The sequence below is a fragment of the Nyctibius grandis genome, chromosome 4 (genome assembly GCF_013368605.1).
Source record: "Nyctibius grandis isolate bNycGra1 chromosome 4, bNycGra1.pri, whole genome shotgun sequence".
Taxonomy (NCBI): Eukaryota; Metazoa; Chordata; class Aves; order Nyctibiiformes; family Nyctibiidae; genus Nyctibius; species Nyctibius grandis.
The window spans coordinates 81,860,139-81,880,273 of NC_090661.1; the positions used below are offsets into that span (position 1 = coordinate 81,860,139).

A 20,135-nucleotide genomic window follows, 5' to 3' on the forward strand; every position below is an offset into this window, starting at 1 on the left:
TCCACAAGATTTCATGAGGCATAAAAAAGCCCTACAAAAAGAAAGCTGGTCAGGCTTTATAATGCTAATCAGTAACTGATAAAAGAACTAACACTTAGAAGACATATTGTGTGTGTAAGGTCCAAGAGTTCTAACCCACTAAGAATTTAAATCAGTAAGAGTATGCCAAAAATCCCATAGCCATGTCCCAACTTTACAGTAATACATCATTTCTTCCTGTTAGCAAAAACCTTCTACTGCAGTATAAAGTGGTCCTGATCTAACTTCAGAAAGGCTTTCTTTGAGATGCCCTAGTTCCCAATGCCCCTCCTTTTAAAGCTAAAACAATGTTGAAACAAGCAAGCAGACACAGATGAATAGTAGGGGTTCATATGTTAGCCCGCAAAGCATACACTAATACATGCAGCATTTACTTTCCCTGAATTTCTAGAGATTTGTGGGAAAATGCTTCCTTTTTCTTCCTACATTCTCTCCAAATGAGACTTCTCCCCTGAGAACCAGACCTCTCAGCCCTGTGCCACACGGGATGAGAACCTGAGACACGTGGGGAGCGAGTTCAACATCCTCTGACTGCCAGACCAGCTACTCACATCACCTTGTCAGACAATCCAAATACCTCTTTGGAAACTTCCACAAAAGGATTCAGACACATTCTTTCATCCCATGAAATACCACAGAATCACAGAATCAACCAGGTTGGAAGAGACCTCAGGGATCACAGAGTCCAACCGTTGCCCTGACACCACCCTGTCAACTAGACCATGGCACGAAGTGTCATGTCCAGTCTTTTCTTAAACACAGCCAGAGATGGTGACTCCACCACCTCCCTGGGCAGCCCATTCCAATGTCTAATAACCCTTTCTGTAAAGAAATTCTTCCTGATGTCCAACCTGAACCTCCCCTGGCGAAGCTTGAGGCTGTGTCCTCTTGTCCTATCGCTAGTTGCCCGGGAGAAGAGGCCGACTCCCACTCCGTTACAACCTCCCTTCAGGTAGTTGTAGACTGCAATAAGGTCACCTCGGAGCCTCCTCTTCTCCAGGCTAAACAACCCCAGCTCCCTCAGCTGTTCCTCGTAGGTCAGACCCTCCAGACCCTTCACCAGCTTGGTCGCCCTCCTCTGGACTCGCTCCAACACCTCAACATCTTTCTTGAAGTGCGGGGCCCAGAACTGGACACAGTACTCAAGATGCGGCCTCACAAGTGCCGAGTACAGAGGGACGATCACTTCCCTAGACCGGCTGGCTACACTCTTCCTAATAGAGGCCAGGATGCCATTGGCCTTCTTGGCCACCTGGGCACACTGCTGGCTCATGTTTAGCCGGCTGTCGATCAGCACCCCCAGGTCTCTTTCTATTGAGCCGCTTTCTAACCACTCTTCCCCCAGCCTGTAGAGCTGCATGGGGTTGTTGTGGCTGAAGTGTAAGACCTGGCACTTGTTCTTGTTGAACCTCATGCCGTTGGTCTCAGCCCATCTATCTAACCTGTCCAAATCCCTCTGTAGGGCCTTCCTACCCTCCAGCAAATCGACACTCCCACCCAGCTTGGTGTCATCTGCAAATTTACTGAGGGTGCACTCAATCCCTACGTCTAGATCATCTATAAAGATATTGAACAGCACCGGCCCCAGAACTGAGCCCTGGGGAACACAGCTAGTGACCGGCTGCCAGCTGGAATTTGCCCCATTCACCACCACTCTCTGGGCTCGGCCATCCAGCCAGTTTTTAACCCATTGAAGAGTCCACCCATCCAAGCCCCGGGCAGCCAGTTTGTCTAGGAGGATGCTGTGGGAGACAGTGTCGAATGCCTTACTGAAGTCTAGATAGACTACATCCACAGCCCTGCCCTCATCTACTAAGCGGGTCACTTGGTCATAGAAGGAGACCAGGCTGGTCGAGCAGGACCTGCCTTTCACGAATCCATGTTGGCTGGCCCCGATGCCCCGATCGTCCTGCATGTGCCGTGTAATGGCACTCAGGATGATCTGTTCCATCACCTTGCCTGGCACCAAGGTCAGGCTGACAGGCCTATAGTTCCCTGGATCGTCCTTCCGACCCTTCTTGTAGATGGGCGTTACGTTTGCTAATTTCCAGTCAGCTGGAACTTCTCCAGTTAACCAGGACTGCCGGTAGATAATCGAGAGTGGTTTGGCAAGTTCATTTGCCAGTTCCTTCATTACTCTAGGGTGAATCCCATCCAGGCCCATAGCCTTGTGGGTGTCCAACTGGCACAGCAGGTCACTAACCGTCTCCTCCTGGATCATGGGAGGTTCACACAGCCCCCCGTCCCTAAACTTCAGGGCTCTGGGGCCGAGTCTCCTGAGGACAACCGGTCTTGACATTAAAGACCAAGGCAAAGAAGGCATTGAGCACCTCTGCCTTTTCCTTACCCCCCTGACACTACAATACCCTCCTCATTCAGCCAAGTGGTGGAGGCTCTCCTTGACCCTCCTTTTGCTGTTGATGTATTTGTAAAAGCTTTTTTTGTTGTCTTGGACTGTAGCAGCCAAATCGAGCTCTAATTGAGCTTTGGCCCTTCTAATCTTCTCCCTACACGACCTGGCCACACCCCTATAGACCTCCCAAGTTACCCGACCCTTCTTCCAGAGCAAGCAGGCTCTCTTTTTTTCCTTAAGTTCTAGTCTAAGTTCCCTGTTTAACCAGGCCGGTCTTTTTCCCCGACGGCTTGCCTTCCTACAGACTGGGACAGCCTGCTCCTGAATATTTAGCAATTCCCTTTTGAAGCATGTCCAGCCTTCCTGGACTCCTTTGCCCTCCAGGACAGATTCCCAAGGGACTCGGTCCACCAGCCTCTTAAACAGGCTAAAGTCAGCCCGCCGGAAATCTAAGGCAGAAGTTCTACTCTTGCCCCTCCTTACTTCCCCCACTATCGAAAACTCTAACGTTTCACGATCGCTACTCCCAAGACGGCCACCGACCCTCACATCTCCCACTAGTCCTTTTCTGTTCACAAACAACAGGTCAAGCAGGGCCCCTCCTCTAGTGGGCTCATTTACCACTTGCATGAGGAAGTTGTCCTCCACACATTCTAGGAACCTCCTAGATTGCTTCCTCTCTGCCATGTTGTATTTCCAGCAGACATCCGGCAAGTTGAAGTCACCCACGAGTACAAGGGCCGGCAACCGGGCGGCTTCTGACAGCCGCTTGTAAAACGCCTCGTCCACCTGCTCATCCTGGTTGGGTGGTCTATAACAGACTCCCACCGTAATGTCCGCCCTGCCGACCTTCCCCCTGATCTTCACCCATAAACATTCAACCTTGTCATCCTCACCATCTTCCTCAATTTCAACACAGTCCAAGCACTCCCTAACATATAGCGCTACCCCACCGCCTCTCCTGCTTCGCCTGTCCCTCTTAAAGAGCTTATAGCCATCCATAGTTGAACTCCAGTCATGAGAGTCATCCCACCATGTTTCTGTGATGGCAACCACATCATAACCTTCCTGCTGTACAGTGGCCTCTAGCTCTTCCTGTTTGTTGCCCATACTGCATGCATTGGTGTAAACGCACTTCCAGTGTCTGGCAGACACTGGCAGAACCAGTGTCTGCCATAACCCTACTGCGACAACAGCCAGCAAGGATACTGTTACTCTTGACACAACTTAATCAATAGGGAGAAACTACAATTTAACCAAGTAATGTAGTACCAGCTTTATCGGGGAAATCTGGGGTGCTTAGCACTGCTGAGCAGACCTACGCCAGAAGAAAATCACAGAATCACAGAATCACAGAATCACAGAATCACAGAATGTTAGGGATTGGAAGGGACCTCGAAAGATCATCTAGTCCAATCCCCCTGCCGGAGCAGGATTACCTAGACCATATCACACAGGAACGCGTCCAGGCGGGTTTTGAATGTCTCCAGAGAAGGAGACTCCACAACCTCTCTGGGCAGCCTGTTCCAGTGTTCAGTCACCCTCACCGTAAAGAAGTTTTTCCTCAAATTTAAGTGGAACCTCCTGTGTTCCAGCTTGCACCCATTGCCCCTTGTCCTGTCAAGGGATGTCACTGAGAAGAGCCTGGCTCCATCCTCATGACACTTGCCCTTTACATATTTATAAACATTAATGAGGTCACCCCTCAGTCTCCTCTCCTCCAAGCTAAAGAAACCCAGCTCCCTCAGCCTCTCCTCATAAGGGAGATGTTCCACTCCCTTAATCATCTTCGTGGCTCTGCGCTGGACTCTCTCTAGCAGTTCCCTGTCCTTCTTGAACTGAGGGGCCCAAAACTGGACACAATACTCCAGATGCGGCCTCACCAGGGCAGAGTAGAGGGGGAGGAGAACCTCTCTTGACCTGCTGACCACACCCCTTCTAATACACCCCACGATGCCATTGGCCTTCTTGGCCACAAGGGCACACTGCTGGCTCATGGTCATCCTGTTGTCCACTAGGACCCCCAGGTCCCTTTCCCCTACGCTGCTCTCCAACAGCTCTGCCCCCAACTTGTACTGGTACATGGGGTTGTTCTTGCCCAGATGCAGAACTCTACACTTGCCCTTGTTATATTTCATTAAATTTCTCCCCGCCCAACTCTCCAGCCTGTCCAGGTCTCTCTGAATGGCTGCGCAGCCTTCCGGCGCGTCAGCCACTCCTCCTAGTTTTGTGTCATCAGCGAACTTGCTGACAGCGCACTCTAATCCCTCATCCAAGTCATTAATGAATATATTGAATAGAACTGGTCCCAGTACTGACCCTTGCGGGACTCCGCTAGACACAGACCTCCAGCTGGACTCTGTCCCATTGATCACCACTCTCTGGCTTCTTTCCTTCAGCCAATGCTTTCTGCCACAGGACTTTTTACAAAATGACACACGAAACAACTCCTCACAGCAAGAGGCTACAATGTACATGAAGATGGAGGCAAATTTCTCAGTATGTCTTCTGGGAGCAGCTGCTTGTTTCTGTCCCTCCCAACTTCATCTGTGGTTTCCTATGTCAGCAAGAACACTTCCAGAGGCAAAATATCTGAAGCAATCCTCTCTTCAGAGCAGCATGAGGTGTTAATAAGAAAAATAACCACCCCTGTCATGTTATTCCTCCTTTCACCACTGGTAAACATGACTAAAGGGTTTCAATATGCCCAAGTAAATTTTAATTGCCAAGCAGATAACCTGCTGTGTAATCATCCCTCAAAGGTCCTCTTGCAATCAGCAGACAGAAGAACTGCACATCTGAAAACTTTTTCTGCACTCCAAAGGTCAGCTGGCTGAAGAACTGATTCCCTTCTTTCCTTACAAACTTGTCTTCCTTATGTCCTTAAAGCTTCATAGCTACAATACTATAGCTACAATACTATAGCTACAATACTATAATAGAAACCAGATATCTAGAAAAAAAACCCCACTTGAATCAAGTCTTCAGAACTTCAGGACAAGGCAATGGTGGAAAGCTAGAAGTTCTACCTAGTAACCAAAAAGATGATTGATGGGGGAGGGAAGAAAAACAAAGATGAAACCAAAATCCATTATTTGGTTTCATGAGTCCAGGACAGAAACACCAGCACATTCCTCCATCACTCAACTCGAATTCCTAAGATCCTAGTCACCTAAGTTCTGCCTCATGGTTCACAGTAAGATTTTGTTGTAAACGCGTACAACATACCTACAGAAAACATCTGCTCTGAGCAAATGTTAGAACCTCTCCAAACACAAGTCAAATCCAGATCAGAAAGGTGTATCTTCCATTTAACTCTATCGCTTCTCCTGTGCAATAACTGTGAAAATCTTCTGCACAGGGCTGTGCTGATGAAACTGCAGTATTTGATGTTACGCTGACGCTTTATGCCAGATGAGAGCTATTGGTCTCTTCATAAGCTCTGCATCTCAAGAGCAAAATGTCGCTAAGTTCTTTACTCAACTCTCATCCACTCTAACACGATTGAGATCCCAAACCTGTAATACCAGCATTAGGCAGGCAATGCAACATTCACTACTTGACAATCTCCTCTGGAAATTTAAACACCCTTCCATTTCCCTCACTAAAAAAAAAAGAATTCATTTCAAAAAAAGAGCAGCCCGGGCAAGCAACCAACAGCTGTTAGAAATCCTAAAATGAACAGCAGATTTTTGTAAAGCAAGACAGACAGTGCTACAAAACATTGTACTCATGCCAGTGCTGGCCAAGGTTTCATGACAAATTGGGCGGCTTGCATTCAGAATAACTCTACAGCTGATGAAGCTGATCAGCTTCAGGCAAGTCATTTCCCCTGCACTGTTACTCCTTGCTCTCTCACCCCATGCAGAAAGCATACTGCATAAACAGGACTGTGCATTCAGAGCACTGACACCAAACAGCTCCCGTTTCCTGAAAGCAAGGCGCAGTGCTACCAGTTATTCCCACTTCTGCCCCACGCAAGGTATTTTAAAAGCTCAGCATTCAAAATTATCTCCAGTGGCCTACGACAAAAAACAAGCTACAAACACCAACAGAGACAGGATATTTTTCTGAACGTAGATGATGGAACATAAACACAAATCAAAAAGTTGGACTGCATCACAGCTGAGCATCAATCAATATCAAGTATTGATATGTTTTGAGACGCTGAAAGAAGTCATACAAAACACCATGCAACCTCTACTATTTAATGTGCTGCTCTCTACCATTAGTATCCATCCTTAAGTATTACATGCAAAATTAATCTCTAATCAGCTTTTTTCCTGTGTCTAAATCCCAGAGCAGTACCACTTGGCCTCCAAACAAATACACTGAAGAGCTGCATTACTGAACATATCAGAATGAGATCAGGCCAATTTTGTTGGGGCTGACGGGAAAGTTATTGTCTCAAAATTATAGATCAAGGATGAGGCATTCTCTCCTTTAGGGTAAAAAAAAAAATTAATTAAACATCTGTCAGGAACTAAAAGAAGATACTGCCTCTTAGTATCACCAACAGGAAACCATTAGAGATTTAAAAATCCGTTTCATAGACAGGAGTCAAAAGAAGTTAGATACCTAAATGCTTTAGGAAAAAAAAATCTCACCCCAGGTCTATGGCTTTGTGAGAGGTTACAGAGCCCACTCAGCAATACCCCTCAATTCTAGGTTCTCCCACTGGGTTCAAAGATGCAGCACAGCAGCCCCAACCAGCCTGAACTGCTGATGCAGGACACAGGCTTCCAAAGCCGGCAGTCCCCAGCCTTCCTCAAGCTCTCCACCCCGCAGCAATCACACTTCCTCTCACTCAAAGTAAGAAATGATCAGATGGATCCCTTAGTATCCTATGGTTGGAGGAAGTTCCTCCCTAACAAGAAATAAATTCTATTCCATTTCCCCCTCATCACCTATGGAGAGAACAAAATGGGGGAAACAAAACTGGGTACCAAAGAATATATGAAACAAGCAAGCAGCTACAGAACATTTACAGAGGTAGAACTAATAACAAGCACATCTATAATTTTCAGTGCACAAAAATAATAACAAAACGGCACTGGAAAACTGTGAGGCATGGATTAACTACAGTCCATTGCATGAATTAGGCAAATGCATAACATCTCCCAAGATCTCTCCAACAACAGAAGACTGAAACAAAGTCAACCATCATCTGAAAATGTCCACAGAAGTCTTGAAGCACTTGCTCATAATTGGCCAAGGAACACTAACTCCCTGTCCCTGAGGAGAAGCAGCTTAGTTGACCCCATGCACTACAGTTTTAAATGCAATCAATTAGTCAATGCAAAGTTCCAAAGGCATTCCAGGTCAAATACAACCAACTTCTCTGTGTCAGATCACCCTCTCTTCAAGCCACACGTGAAAGTTACATGCAGGTGTAAGCTGCAAATATTTTCTGCTGGCCCATCTAGCTAGCTCTAGTAAACAAATTTACAGCTGCATTTCCCCTTTTCTCCCATCTCAGCATTTACTGACCTAAATATGAGGCAGCAAACGGAATTACATGCAGTATGCAGCAGAAACTGTAAACAGCTCAAAAGAATTACTAAATGATGCCCTCTAGACTTCACAAAGGTATTAGATTCTCAGAAAAAGTTGTCATTTCATTTGTACACCTATTAATTACATACTAACCCACCAGCAGGACAACTATCAAGTTTAAATGTCAAATATTTATCAATAAGTTTTACATCAGCAATGAGTGTTTCCTAAAAGCATGGAACTTGGGCATTCAAGCCATCATCAAGCTATTCAGTTAGCCTCTAACACAGATTAACAAGGATTCGTGTTGGTACGTTTTCCACAGGATGAGACAGATGCTAATTTACCAGGTAAGAACTCCAGTACAGGGATATTAGAAAGAAAAGAAAAAGATTAAAGGGTAAGTCTTTAGAGTCACAATTTGTGATAAACAAAGTCAGGCAAATGTGAGCATATACTGAGAACAGTAAACCTGAAGTCCTACAAAGACCAGAAACAAGACATGGACAGATTCCATAAGGCCATACAATACTCAATATTCACAGGTTCAGCAAACTTTTCTGTACTTCAAGAAAGAATCTTGTTCTGTCACATCCATTGACAAGATGCCAGTAAGAATGGTTTGGTTGCACGTAGGCATTGTTTTAATGAATATATCTAAAAAAGAGTCCAGATGGTAAGTTGGCTACATTCACTTTAAGGCCACCTCACTTTTTCCACTCCTTAGTTCTGGCTGGGGAGACATGCTCAAAGCAGCATCTTTAGAGGTCTCAAGCCTAATGAACAGAAAAGCTGCAATTAACTTTTTTCCACTAGTTTATCTGGAAAAAAAATGAAACAAAGAACCATACTAACTGGATTTCAAAACATCAGTGTTTTCATTTTCAGACCTCCACCAATGAATTACTCATGTTTACCCGTATTTCTGGATGGCAAAGAATGATCACCAACTGCTTACATTTTTCACCTCTCTGAACAGACGAGGAAGCCAGAATTGGTGGCCCAGGTGTTCACCTGCCCACTGCTTCAATGAGTTGCCTCATAAGTGTCTTAACTTGTGAGGAAAAAGTACAGCTGGATGCCTTCCTGTAAAGACTCTCATTGCTTGCAGACAAATTCTGGGTAACATTTCTTTTATCACACTATCTATTTAGATTTTTGTAAAAAATGTGGACTTCTTTTTCTATATTGTTTTTGGTCTCTGACCTCCCTCTTTTTCATTCTCTTAATTCTATCCTTGCCTCCAGCATCCAGCTTTTCTCCCATAAAGGGACAGGATTTCTTCTGAGGACAGTTTTTTTTTCTTCCTCCCTCCATCTTATCCTTTTATCCTTTCCCTTTCTTCTATATGCCAATCCTTATCCCATCTGAAAAAGAAGTTTGAAAGCTCTACTATACGTCTCAGTGCCACAAACTAAACCTAGCAGACAAAAGAAAGGCATAGAAGTCATTGAGACATCAAGAAATAACACACAGGTCCCTCTACTTGCAGCAGCGAAATGAGGATGTTAAGAATTTGTTTAAAGACACTATTCCTGCAATCTTTTCAGGTTACCCTCTTCCACAGAACAAGAATGTCTTAACTTCCAAATTTTTTCAGTACTAATCACACACAGAGATTTAGGTAAACACAGAAAAATCTGCACATAGATTTCCCAGTTGTATACATCTTAAACGTGTTCAGCCTTCTCCTAATTGATACTGTTAAATACTGACATTTTCTCCTTTCTTAGGATTTTGTTGCAGCAATCTAGAAACACTAATAATGATCCATAATAGCAATAATATTTTATTAAAACCAGACACTTTTCACAGCATCACTTTTCTCAAAATATGCAATTCCAGAAGATTTTAAGTAATAGGTATATCACAGCCTGACAGAGCTCCTTTGTTTCATTCTTTTCAAAGATGGTATGTTTCCAGCTGTATGGAAGCAAATCTAGCTGAATTAAGCGTAATCAAAACAGCAGTTTCCACAAGCCTTGCCCATAACGTTTAAAGCACCATCAAGAAGCGTGCTCATAGCCATCACTTCCAGTATTTTCTGTTAAAAATGTTATACAACTAGTAAGTGGCACAACACCCGCAGACTTGCCAGAACGCTGCTGCCATTCTACAGGCGAAGAAACAAGAAAGGATGCACCAAAAACCACATAAATTATGAGAAGTATGAGAATCTTCTGGTTGGTAATCCTATACTTACTGCTCGAGACTACACTGCTTCAGAGGAGGTAACTTAGAAATGTGTGATATGGTATTGCGAAATCAGAACCAGTATTTAAATATTTTGTATATTATGCATCACTGCTCTTTAATCTTTTAAAAAAATTTCTAGGCCTAATATTTTAGCTAGTTGATATATATGTGCTTTGAATTTTACTTTTGCAGTGTTTGGAAGGGTGTTACAACACAGAAGGAGGGAGGAAAGACATTAACACAGATCAAGTGTACTAAAATAAAGTTGAAAAACTAGCTTCTAGCCATGACACTATTTTAAATTACTCTTATAACTGCTTTACAGTCTTACAATTAGATAGGTGACAGAAAAAAGTTGTTGGTCTAAAAAAAGCAATGAAATCTTAAAGACATGCTTGCACTTTAAGAACTAAATCAATTGGTTTTAACTTTTTGGAAATGTTACTAAAATATATAATACAAAAAAAAATAATTACAGATATTCTAAATCACCAAGTATTTACTCCAAAAGTTCATTAAAGTACGTAAAACATCTTTTGAAACTGTACATTCCTTTCTTCCTCTGGAACAAAGTACCGTATAATAACTAGGACACCGGTCAATCAAGAGGAGATGGTCTCTGCTCCTGGTTTTATAACCGGCATAAGAGATGTTGTTCAAATCACTGATGTCCATTTCTGTTCCTTCAAAGGTATACTGGGGGAGGAAGAGGGGTTTTTTGCTTGTTTGTTTAAAAGACTACCCTGTGATCCTTGCCATTCACTTTTTTTTTTTAATTCCTTGTTTCTTGTTTCATATTCCTTATTCTTAACATCTAACTCACTGTGTTACCCTTTCCTCAGCATACTAGTAAAAATTACATTTCTCAGCAACCACGGACTATCAAGAGCTTGATAGGGACAAGAAAGCTCTTGCCTAATCACTAGACTAACGTTAACACATACACATTTCCCTTCAATTCTATGTGAGTTTAAAAACACATAAGGACACCTTTGTTATATGCAGAAGCTAGTAAGGTAACTTAACTATTTTAAAAACCTAGATATCATAACCATGCAGAAGTTCATAAACTAGGCTACATAAAAAGGCAACTTTCTTAGCTACCCTACCAAAAAAAATGTATTTGAGCACTTAAGCCATCTCTAATCCTCTACCAACCTTTCATAGGAACTGAAATCACTGAGTTTACATTTGCTTAAAAATGAACTTCATCCTAGTTATTGCACTAACTCTGCAAAACGGACATTGATTGGAGTATGTACTACTTCAAAGAGAGAAAAAAGGGCCTGGTCACAAGTCAACATGTGACTTTTACTTCCACAACTCATACACAGAATAATTTTTGCTTTGGATATATTATATTTGAAAACAGCCGTTCCTAGGTCAGATCAGTTCACCTCGTTTCTCACTTCTTCTTTTCTCACTAAAGCCACAAGAAATATAGACTGTACAAAAGGTGCTATTTTTCTGTATACAGGTTATGCTATGGCTTTGTTGCTGTTCCTCAAACTGAACTGGAACCCCAGAGTTGTAAACTTGCATATTAAATCACATTTAACTGATGGCTCTTCAAACATACAGATGATGCCGCTATATTAGGACTAGAAGCAACAACAAACCAGAGCAAGAGATCAGTGCAGAACTGACAACAGCCCAATGCAATTCAAGAAGCTACAAGCACACCTCCACCTATTGAACAAGCCTGCCTGGCTTCTTGAAACTTCCCATCACTTTCTGAACTCAGCAATTCACAAAAAAATCTCTAATGGTCAAGTGAAAAGTCACAAAGATTCATTCATGTTGTAGGACATCAGCAAAAAGCAGACCCAGAAAATGCAGGTACTGAAATTGCATAATCTGCCTCGAAATGAAGATGCATCTTGAGAGTAACTAAACTCTAATTTTAAATCTTCCAGTGTGGTCATCAGGGCATACAATCTATAAGAAAAAAATATCTGGTCTCTTTTGCTCCTGGCCTTTACCAGCAACAGTCCAGAAGCTGCAGGAATTTTTTTTTCCGTTTCATTCCCCACTGATTCGCTGATGGGTGACCCCACGTACACAAAAGGGAGCACGGCTCAAAACACAAGGCTCTCTGTGGTGCCCGTTAAGACACAAAATAAGTCTCCTGCCTGCTCTTCCTGCTTACAGCACCAGACCATATAGATATTCAAATACATTAATCTAACAAAGAAAACAACTTTCAGTGCTAGCATTCAAAGAAGTGACATAAGCAGTACTTCTAAGCATGAAAAAAACCTTTCAAGCATGAAAAGAAAAAGCTCTTTTAACATGTGTTATTCTGAGTAAAACACTCAACAAACAAAAGATATTTGCATTTCACTGCAGAATTACATTTGCCAAGATAACCACACACTTCAAACCTGACGAGTAACTTGAGAGAAATCCTGAGATGTTTTGTCTTCACTTTGTTTTTACCTCAGGACAGAACTAGTTACAGACAGGTAAAAAATAGATAAAAATAAAACTGATTTTTAGCAATGAAGAACAGATCAAAGGAAAAAAAAAGGGGTGGGCGGTGGGGAGGGAGATAAAGAAAGGGATAAGAGACAAAGGGAGAGCACAATCCAGAGTCTAGGATCAAACCTGAATCCTTATCCTTGCTTCCCCAGAGGTAAACATGCCACAGAGAAGAATAACCTGTGTAGCTTCAGTCAGCCTGAAATGCAAATAGAGCATCTGTGATCTCTGGTCATTCAGCAACTTGGGGATTTCCTCAAGGTGAAAGGAAGGAGAAAACAAACACAAAAAGAAAAATCCGTGGAAGCCAGGAAGAAAGATGAGTAGAAAGATGAGACAGGAGAAAATGAGACATTCCCCAACAGACAAGACATTTCCCAGTAAAAAGATAAGACATTAAAATAGGGAAAGAATGTGCAAGACTTCTTGTGAGGGGAAGAGAAGCTTATCTAAAGGAATAGGTCAGAAGACCACAGCAGAATTGAAACTGGATTGGTCATTTAAAATCTCAGTAGTAAAAAAACATCTTCTCCTGATAGCTTCTTCATGTGGTTTCTCCGCTACACATTTCTGAAGAGAGGAGTACACACATCCAATGATCTCAGAAAGGCACAGGAAAACGCAAACAAAGAGACAGAAGTGTGAGAGTCATTCAACTTGTCATTCTTCCAAAAGACAGAGGTATCACTGCATTGTGAAACCACCTTTTTGTTTAGTAGAAACTTCTAGACAGCTTCTGAAATCTACATCCCAGCTCTGAAGCAGTGCATTTAATTATGCTAATCAGTCTTGATAAATGACTGTCTCTAGAGCTGCTCTGTGGTGTCTTCAGCTCTAATGAATCAATGTCCCCTTTGCACCTTGTACTACAACCCAGTAAGTGCCTTCCTCAACTTGAACTTTTACTTCTACTATAAAGCAAGTCAACATCACCAGCCACTATGGAACAGAGTACAAAAGCAGGTGAAATTTATTTAACTAGGGTGAGAAAACACAGAGAAACTTCTTTTCTACTAGCAGCTAAGCCTTCACTTTCTTGTTACCTTTACTCTTTGGACAGCTAATCTCTGCTTATTTCCATAAGCATTTGAGATATCTTCTCACCAGCATTTATATTTTTAAAATTCTGTTGTTTCTATAAATAAACTCATTAGGGACCTATACAATACTTTTGCTCAACAGTTACTGGTTTGGGTTTTTAATGTTATTAGTGAACTTGGATATATTATAACAGAGGTATTTGGGCTAAACCAGATTTGTCATGTGACATACTACATTAAAAAAACAAAACAAAACAGAACAAACAAGATGTATTACACCTGTACCTCCCAGAAGTGTCAGCTGATTAGGTAATCTCCCTCTTAATACCAGAAGCACAAATAAAGCAGGGAAAAAAAAAATCAATTGTAACTTTATAATACACAGTAATGGTAACAAAATAGCAGCAAACCACAGAGTCTTCATTTCCAGCTTCACCAGGCTCAAGGAGCTGACACACTTTGGATGGCACCAACATTCTTCTCCACAAGGAACAAGAGTCTGAACAGCCCAGTATGAATTTGAAAGAGACTACGTGTTTCTCCTGCTGTTTTCTGCAATTACTGCTTGAGCAAGGGTTAACTTTAATTTATTAAATAGTTACTGTCAATTCTGAGGAAGAAGTGTTGCTCTCTAAGCCATTTACTCTTTATCCATATGAATTAATGACAATCAGTCACTGTCATTTTACCAGTGTAGACACTGCTCAGATTTTGATCATGTTGTCTCTCTAAACTGATCATATCCTCACCTCAGGCTCTGTCTATTCTCTGCCAATGACTCCCTCTCTACAGCTTGTGTTTTTGAGGCACTGTGCCCAGAACTTAACATTGTGGGCACTCCTAACAGTTTGGAAGAACACAAACTGTCTGGGGCTGGATAATGAGAATGTTTTCTAGAAGATCACTGCCTGCATCAATTCTTAGTTAGGTCTGAGGGGGTTTTGCAATACAGTATGCAATGGGTCAAGCTTACAGTAAAGGAAAGGAAAAAAATCAAGCCTTCCCACTAGCTGCCTAGTGAAAATAGTTTCAACACAACTCATCAGCACGCTTCCAGCAGAAGCCAGTGTGAATGAATAAATAAAAACCGAGCAAAAATATTGTGAACACACTGTTTAGCAATCCTACAGCATTTAAGGCAACTTCTTAAGTGTTTGGTAAACATTTATGTTTCAGAAACTGTGAAATAGAAAGGATTGAGGGTGGGAAAGAGCTTAGAAGCTTTCAAGAAGAAACAAAGCCACAGTGGGTTTGGAGAGATAACGAGCATACTTGAACATTTACTCTAAGACCTCTGTCACAAAAATCATTATGTGAAGATAACTGATAACAAAACATTTGCAGAAACTCTAGACTTATTTCAATTACCAATGAAAAATACAACTGTTTTAAAAAGTGAGAAGGCAAATGAGAGGATTGTAATGGGAAGGGTTTATGGGAAAGAAAAGACTGTCCAGAAAGCTGGAGAAAAGGCAAGTGGGTGAATTCAGCAGCAGAAAGGTAACAAATCTGTGGAATGTTATTTGATATGGAAGAAAGTGAGTTAGAGCCACAAAGCAACTCGGGGAACCAGATGGTTCTGAAGGGCACTGCAATGGCACCGCAAGGACATTGTTCTTCTAAACATCCATTCACCTTAACTCCAGTGCTGAATCCTCTGCCTACACAGTACTGCTGAAAGCTTCTGATCAATGATGTATACAGGCAACATCCAAATATCAGCTACAAGTGTTACCTCGTTCAAAAAGAAAAAACGAGGGGTAAAAACAAGCAATCAAGACAGTCTAATGTGGGAACAAAGTCCTTTCTAAAATAAACGTTCAAAATCATGAAAGGACTCTTGATATTGCCAAAATTGACATGCTTTGCTGAAGTTTCCTCCGGAATTTCAGTACAGGAGAATTAGTGGAGATTGAGAGCAGTTCCAAAATCTAAGGCATCCATAAAGTGGACACAATGCATTCCTCCTTCACATTAGCAATTGCACATTTAAAGAGAAAACTCCTTTCTAGAAAGTAATATGAGGACTGTAAGATGACTTTACCACAGCGAAAATTAAACGAGGGAAAACCAACCAGTTACAGTCCAATTCTTCTGATGTAACTACTCAAGATACCTGATTTTGTAATGAATTCCATTCCAAGGATCATATTAGAGAAACTCAGACATTTTTCTCCACCTTTCATCATCTTTCTAGCAAGCCGATGGGGTGATTGACAAACAAGTGAATAACTCAACGTTTTGGTGACCCTCTGCAGTGAATACTGTGTATATTTGCAATGAGCTACCCCAAGCCTTATTGTTAAATTTGCAGTAAGCATAATCATAATGTTAAAAATACCCAAGAACAAAATGAAAAGTTGCAAAAAGTAAGAAAGTCATAACTGGGGTGTGTGCAGGTAGTTTGTTTGTTTGTTTAAGAAGAGGACTCCCCAGCCAACAGCATTTCCATCAGTCTCAGGGGGATTCTCTTTGAACTAATTAACGAAGAATTGGATCCTCACAAGGACAAACTCAAAACAATTGAAAAAGCTAGAAATCCTTTCTATTACATAACTTGTCTGGCTGATTCCATATCAAAACACAGGCTGAGATCCAAACTGCAGGAAAAGGCTAACAGAATATAGTTGTTCTTTTTGCCCTTAGCATTTAACACCAAAGAACTCAGTGTCTAATCTCATTTTTGTCTACATAGGCAACTACATCACAGGCCACTGCAAAATGGTAAACTGTGGAATTCAAAACACACAGCTCAATTCAGAATGAGTACATTTGAGAAGACTCACTACAACTGACAACCTCGGGATCCAGTAAGTTCTCAATACAAACTGTTTTTCTGACTACAAAAATACTGTCAAAATGAGCTGTTAAAATAATTAAATTGGTACAGGAGTTCTGAAGTCCAAGGAGATACCAGATGATGACAGATCCCTCATCAGACCAGACTCGCTGGTAACACACTGTGTAAAGTACCTGCAAGTGTTCTGTGTTGGTAATATCATATGTGACTTCATAGAGTGGATAAACAATTATTTAGGAAGCAAATCCATGTTCACATACTTCTTGAAATAACTCTGACCAGAGCCTGGGAATTTCCAGCAAATGCCTTTAAAGCAGGCAACAGTATCCTTTCAGAATGTCTCTCTTGTTAAAGTAAAACTTTTGTACAAAGGAATTAAGTCTCTCTACAGATAGAACCTAAAAAATATGAAGCAAGTACAAATAATACAACCCTTGCAATGCAGGTCTGCAGAACCCGGAACAGCAACATCTCAATATGGTGTAATTAATTACAATTATCACAACAATAATGTTAGCTACTGTGTTTCTAATGTCAGGAAAGAGACTGAGGATAACAAATATGCAAAATCCACTGAAGCGATTTTTCATTTCAATGCAACAAGTGGACGACAGTAGAGAGAGCAATTGCTGCTTGCTTTTAATTTGGTGAAGAGAGCTAAAGGAACTAGGCCAAGACCCAGAAAAACACGCAATCATACACTGAACCAGTGGAGAACAGTCACCTAAAGCATCTCAAAGTTGGGCAAAACCAATAACCTTTTCAAACATCAGTCTGACCTGTAGATCTGTACAAACCAGCTTCATACACCTCTGCCAAACTAGAGACGTCTTACTTCCCACAGCAGTATGTTTCCAAAACTTCAGCTCCTTTTCAGCAAGTTAACATACGCAACAAGACTTAAAGCAAAACATGAAGTTTATACACTTTGCCCTGTGCTCAATGCTTATTTCTATATCTCAGGATTCATAGGTTTAAAAAAAACACCACCAGCACTGTTCCCTTCCTTTACACCAGTAGAATGTTCCATACTAAAACCAATGTGTCCCAGCTGCAGGATCCAAGAGAGCTATCCAACCTGGATATGTATTCAGCATTTCTCTCTCTTGTTTTGGGTTGGGTTTTTTTTTAAAGTTTCCATCCTACCCTCAGCTCTAATCCTGACTATTCAGGAGACACAGACAGTTACATATCTGGGACTAGAGACAGTTCTCAAATTTATTAAAAATTTAAAATTTAGGCTGCTCTGGAAAGCCTACAGTTAATGCATAGTGTACTTTCTGGTCCTAATCCAGTGACAAGTGAGCATTTCTCCATAGCGTAACACAGCCAAATTTCAGCACAGTCCAATATAAATTGCATTCTCTGTTCATGTGAGGCCAACATTCAGAAGAGAATGAAGTTTTACAGCTCCAGATAGAGAGATATTAATGAGGCAGCGGATGGTCATGAAGGTCAGCAATAACAGGAAAAGTACTGACACGGGACTGAAAGAGAAGAAAGGAGACAAGAGGAAGAGTAGAAAGGGCTTGTGTAATTTCTGTTAACTGTATGTCTGTCTCTGCTTGGTGTAAACACCACCTGAATTCTAGGGTCAAGATGCATCAGGATGAAAGAGAAATTATGTTTCACTTTAAAAAAAAAATCAAGCAAAGAGTTAGTAGCTATATGATAATTTTAAATAATTTTTAATTGCTAATATTATCTATTTTCCTGTCTGCTATTAAAAAGAAATTACTATCAAAAGAACAGAAAGACAACAGCTCTTGAAGCAGACACACTATAGTTTGCTGACTTCTTTATGATATTCTTCAGGCCCTCTTGCTCTACTACTGCAAAAGAAACTTTGCTAATTCACTAGAAAAAAAGAGAAATGTAAAGAAATAGACAAGGAAAATAGACTGCTCTATACAACAATGGCTTACATGCCTCACGTGAGTAGTTTTATAGCAGTTACAAAAACCTCTATGAAACCTTAGTGTATTTCAATCAATGCAAGTGGAACCTATGCATAGTTATTCCCAGCCAAGGCTGTAGTTTGTTTATAGAAAACTGTTTTAAAATTTCCAAGAGCAAGCCCACAAAATCTACTCAGAAAAGCAGCACTACAATACTACAGAGTGCATGTAGATGAAAACTCACCCAAAAGACACCTTTGTCTCAAGATCCCCAGTAAATTTTCAGTTTCAATGATTGCTCAAAAATTGTCCTGACAATGATCCTACACTGACTTCTCTTTACAGCTTTGACATCCCCTCTGCAGATCTCACCCACCAACCCCGCTTGCCCCACACCTTCCACGAGTCCAAAGAGCATCTCAGTGAAACCGGGTGACCTCACCTTTCATTTTGACAGTGGGAGAATTGGGTCCAGCCGATTGCTTCCTCCATCCTCTCCAGTTCTGGCAAAGGCTCTCTGCCTCAGAGATGAAGGAACAAAGAGAGTCTTCTTCAAAGCGATCAGAGTCTTCAAATGAAAACCTCTCCCCGTCCTCCCACTCTGCGAACATGAGTTCCATCACATCCGACAGGTGACGTGGGGGGAAAAGAAGAAAGACAGAAACAGCACTGCTGGCTTTTAACAGGTGGATGGACTTGAGGGCTCCTGCAATACTTAAAATCGCAATTCCGATCCGATCCCCATACTACAGTACCAGGAAAACCAGAGCCAGGGCTATCTGAGGTGGAAGAAACAGGAAATCAACTAAGGGGAAGCTTGTAAAAATCCCAGAAAAAAAACACAAGTTATTTAAAAAGTTAAAAAAATGCTTATGTCCACAAAATGTACTTGAGGCGGAGGGGGTTTGGTTAGTCTGTGAGAGCTGCCTCCGGGCGGGACAGGTGCCTGCCGGGCACACGCAGGCTCTGACGGCTCCCGACGCCAACGGCCCCGGCGCTGGAGGACGAGGGAAGGGGCCGGTTTCCTTCTCCGGGGCTCCCGCAGGGGCAAAGCAGGTATCTGTACGCAGGGCCAGGTCTCTCTCCCTGAGGTTGTGCTTTTCTCACTCTCGGTGCAGGAGCCGGAGGGAGGGCGAGGGAGAGAAGGGGCAGCGGAGGGGGCGGGGGGGACGGACAACTTCCCTCCCGCTCGCAGAGGCGTAAAAACGGCCCGGCGGGGCCGGGACGGCCGCGACGCGACCTGCCGGCGGCTCGTCACCGGCGCCAGGGGGCGGCGGGCAGCGGCTCTGGCCTCATGGGGGGCGCGGGCGGCGGCAGGCGGGGAGAGCCCGGCTCTCGTCGCCGGCGGGTAGGGGCGGGCAGCTGGTCGCCGCTGCCTCCGCTCCCGTGGCGGCTGGACCCCGCGGCTCTAGGTGCCCATGTCCAGCGGGGCCCCGCGCGCGGACGCCCCCCCCGTGCCCGGCCCGATGAGCGGTTCGCTGTCCTGGCGCGACGGCGGCGGCGGCAGCAGCGGCGGCAGGTCCCTGCCCGGCGCGGGCACCAAGATGGCTCCGCGCTTCCCAGCTTCACCTGCGACACCCCCCCCCCGCCCCGGACAGCTGAGCCCTACTTCCGCCGAGCAGCTTCCGGCTTCCGCCGCCGGCCTTCGGCGGGCGCGCAGGGCATTCTGGGACAGCCGAGCTCCGAGTCCGGCGCTGTGAGGGGCCGCGTGCCTTAGACTTCCCGTACGGGCCCGGACAGGGCCGCACCGCCCGGAATGGTCGAGCCGAGCCCCAGCCCGGCTGGGCTCGGCTCGACCCTTCCGGGTCACCGAGGAAGTTTTCTCTGTAAGT

At 43.2% G+C, this 20,135-nt stretch overlaps 1 protein-coding gene across 3 annotated transcripts in view; it reads right to left on the reverse strand.

Moving 5' to 3' along the window:
* Window positions 1-19,776, reverse strand: part of ZSWIM8 (zinc finger SWIM-type containing 8) — a 67,873-nt gene extending 48,097 nt beyond the window's left edge. For all 3 annotated transcript variants that reach the window (XM_068399440.1, XM_068399439.1, XM_068399438.1), the window contains exon 1: window positions 18,746-19,776. In XM_068399440.1, coding sequence (XP_068255541.1) covers window positions 18,746-18,923 — 178 coding nt within the window. In that variant the 5' untranslated portion in view covers window positions 18,924-19,776. The remainder of the gene's footprint in view (window positions 1-18,745) is intronic.
* Window positions 19,777-20,135: the final 359 nt, after the last annotated feature.